The sequence below is a fragment of the Egretta garzetta genome, unplaced genomic scaffold (assembly GCF_000687185.1).
Source record: "Egretta garzetta isolate BGI_Z169 unplaced genomic scaffold, ASM68718v1 scaffold332, whole genome shotgun sequence".
NCBI lineage: Eukaryota > Metazoa > Chordata > Aves > Pelecaniformes > Ardeidae > Egretta > Egretta garzetta.
The window spans coordinates 773,291-775,792 of NW_009258879.1; the positions used below are offsets into that span (position 1 = coordinate 773,291).

Below are 2,502 nucleotides of genomic sequence, written 5' to 3' on the forward strand. Positions count from 1 at the left end.
AAACTCTGTATTTTCTTCATTAGGGCTGGTGCAAAGTTCCTCTGCTTTTGTGGGTGCCTGCTCCCTTTCAGCCTGTGGGCCTGGAGGCGAGCCTGTCCCGGTGCCATCGCCGGCAGTGCCCGGGCGCTTCGCCTGGGACTGATACTGAGCGAGAAGTCGGGCATCCCGAGCCTTGTCAAGGCAATGTGAAATACAACATCCAAATCCTGAAGGGAGGTGATGAAAGGGGACAATGTGACTAAAGGCATAACGAGAGAAGAGCAGATGTGTTCCTCTTGCCAGCTCCATTAAAATGATCACAGCGTGCCCTTTGGGCTTTTGTGTCTGCAAGGAGAGGCTGCGGTAGAAGTTTTGCCCACAGGAGCTTTCCTGGCAGTAGATCAGCACTGTCTACCCAGAGTCACTGATGGCGATCTCAAATTTAAAGGACAAGGTCTTGCTGCCATCCACCCTGGCCCTGACTCTGCTTACTGGCAGCAGCAAGAGGACACCTAAGCGGGGATAGGAGACAAACTCCATTCGGCTGGGAAGTGGCAGCTCCTCCACCTTCAAGGTGGGACCTACTGTCAGGATGGCAGAGAGGGGTTGGCTTGGCGAGTTCACGGGTAGGAGTGGAGGGGTTGGGCCAGAAGTGACTCCAGGTTGATTTTGGCCTCCCCACAGTCTCTTGTCATGGAGACCCTTATCCCAGCTGCAATGGGCTCGAGTTATTTCTCATTTCCCTGTAGGAAGATACACCGTGCTGTTGGAACGCTGGTGCGTGCTGGAGGCACGTCTCAGCCCGTCCCTGCAGCGGGGACCGAGCAGGGATAACTGTTCTCACACCAGCTCTGTGCCTCTTTGAAACAGGGCTAGCAATGGGGTTAATTTTAGGGGCTGTTCCTCCCCACCTTGTTCCTTGATGCCACAGTGGCCTCAAACAGCCCTGGCACGGCTGTGGCTGCTCCGCGCTGCCCACGGCTGCCACCTTCTCATGGGCTCATGCCTCGTGGTCCTGGGGCGGGTGGCTCACAGGCTTCTGTGTCCCCAGGTGATGAAGACCTACCACATGTACCACGCAGAAAGCATCAGCGCTGAGAGCAAGCTGAAGGAGGCGGAGAAGCAGGAGGAAAAGCAGTTCAACAAGTCGGGGGACATCAGCGTGAACCTGCTGCGGCATGAGGACAGGCCCCAGCGCCGGAGCTCCGTCAAGAAGATTGAGAAGATGAAGGAGAAGGTGGGTGAGAGGGGAGGACGGGGGAGCCAGGCAGGGGCCGGGGCTCCCTGCGGGCGGGGGGTTCGGCTCTGGCCCTCTCCGTTTCTGCGCAGCCGTTCCTGCATCCCCGGGAAGGGGCTGGGGAGGATGTCGACTCGTGCTGAAGGGTGGGCTGAGGAGGCCGTGATGAGTCCCTTCACTGCCTCCTGGCCATGGAGAAGTGCCAAAACCAGCCGGTAGCGAGGATTTGACCCAAAGTTGGGCTGGCACTGCTCAGCAAGAAACGGGGACATTGGGCAGTGCAGCCTTGGAGGGGGTGGCAGACCTGCGCGGGGGCCACGTGGCCACCAGTCGCATCTCCCAGGCTGGCTCTGGAGGGACGGCTGAGAAGGGCGGCGGGGGGGACCCGGGGGTGACGGCTCCCAGAGCCCACGGCAGGGACGGGCTGCCATTTGTTCACGTCTTCTTTTAAAAACCAGCACTTTTAACCACGAGCAGTGGCTGTGCCAGGGTTCCTCCAGGCAGAGGCTCGGGGGAGCAGCACCAGGGCTGGGGATATAAAATAACTCCGCAGACTGTCTGGGAGTTAAAGCGCGGCATTTTGTTGGCTTTGCTAGCCAAAGCACTTAACTCCATTCCAGCTTCAGCAAATCCCCCAGATCTCAGGATCTCCCAAACTGTTAAAATTTCCTGTTGATTTCTGAGAACAAGCAATAGCTTCCCTCGCCAGGAACTTTTGCATGCGTGTCGACCCAGCCCGGGACGCTGTCTGGTGGCAAGGCTCTTTGTGAAGGGTTAAGCTTCTGTGCTAAACCTTTAGGCTAGCGATCTGCCTGAGCACATGCCCCAGATCTGAGCACATCTGCTTTCCTGCAGAGCTTTGAAATCTGGGTCCTGTTCTAAATTTTGTAGCTTGGGCCTCTGGGCCAGATTCCACTTTGATACAGCTGCATAAGTCTGGAGAAAGTCCAAATGTATGTCAGCGTATCTGGGAGGAAAATTTGGCCCTCTCATTTTGATCGATGCCAACGCACAGATAAAGGGAGAGCAGCTGCGCTCGGGATGCGCTAGGTGCCTCCGAGCAGAGCGCGCTCGTTGTGTGGTGGCTGACGGTACCAGCGATGTTCAGATGTGACCTCCTCCATCCTGGCAAGGGTGTCTGCTTTCATACCCAGTACCAAATTTTATTAATTAGCCCGTCACACCCAGGCTGTGGGGCGCTGTGGGGCCCTGCAGCAGGAGAAGCTGCGGAAGCGGTATCCTATTTGTGCCCTGACGCTCCGGTTTGCTTTTCCCGAGACAAGCCC

The 2,502-nt window shown here is 57.2% G+C and overlaps 1 protein-coding gene across 1 annotated transcript in view; it reads left to right on the forward strand.

The window, feature by feature from the left end:
* SRGAP3 (SLIT-ROBO Rho GTPase activating protein 3) overlaps positions 1–2,502 on the forward strand; it is a 96,287-nt gene that overhangs the window by 20,222 nt on the left and 73,563 nt on the right. The window contains exons 5-6 of the mRNA XM_035889464.1: positions 1,031–1,216; positions 2,405–2,451. Coding sequence (XP_035745357.1) covers positions 1,031–1,216; positions 2,405–2,451 — 233 coding nt within the window. The remainder of the gene's footprint in view (positions 1–1,030; positions 1,217–2,404; positions 2,452–2,502) is intronic.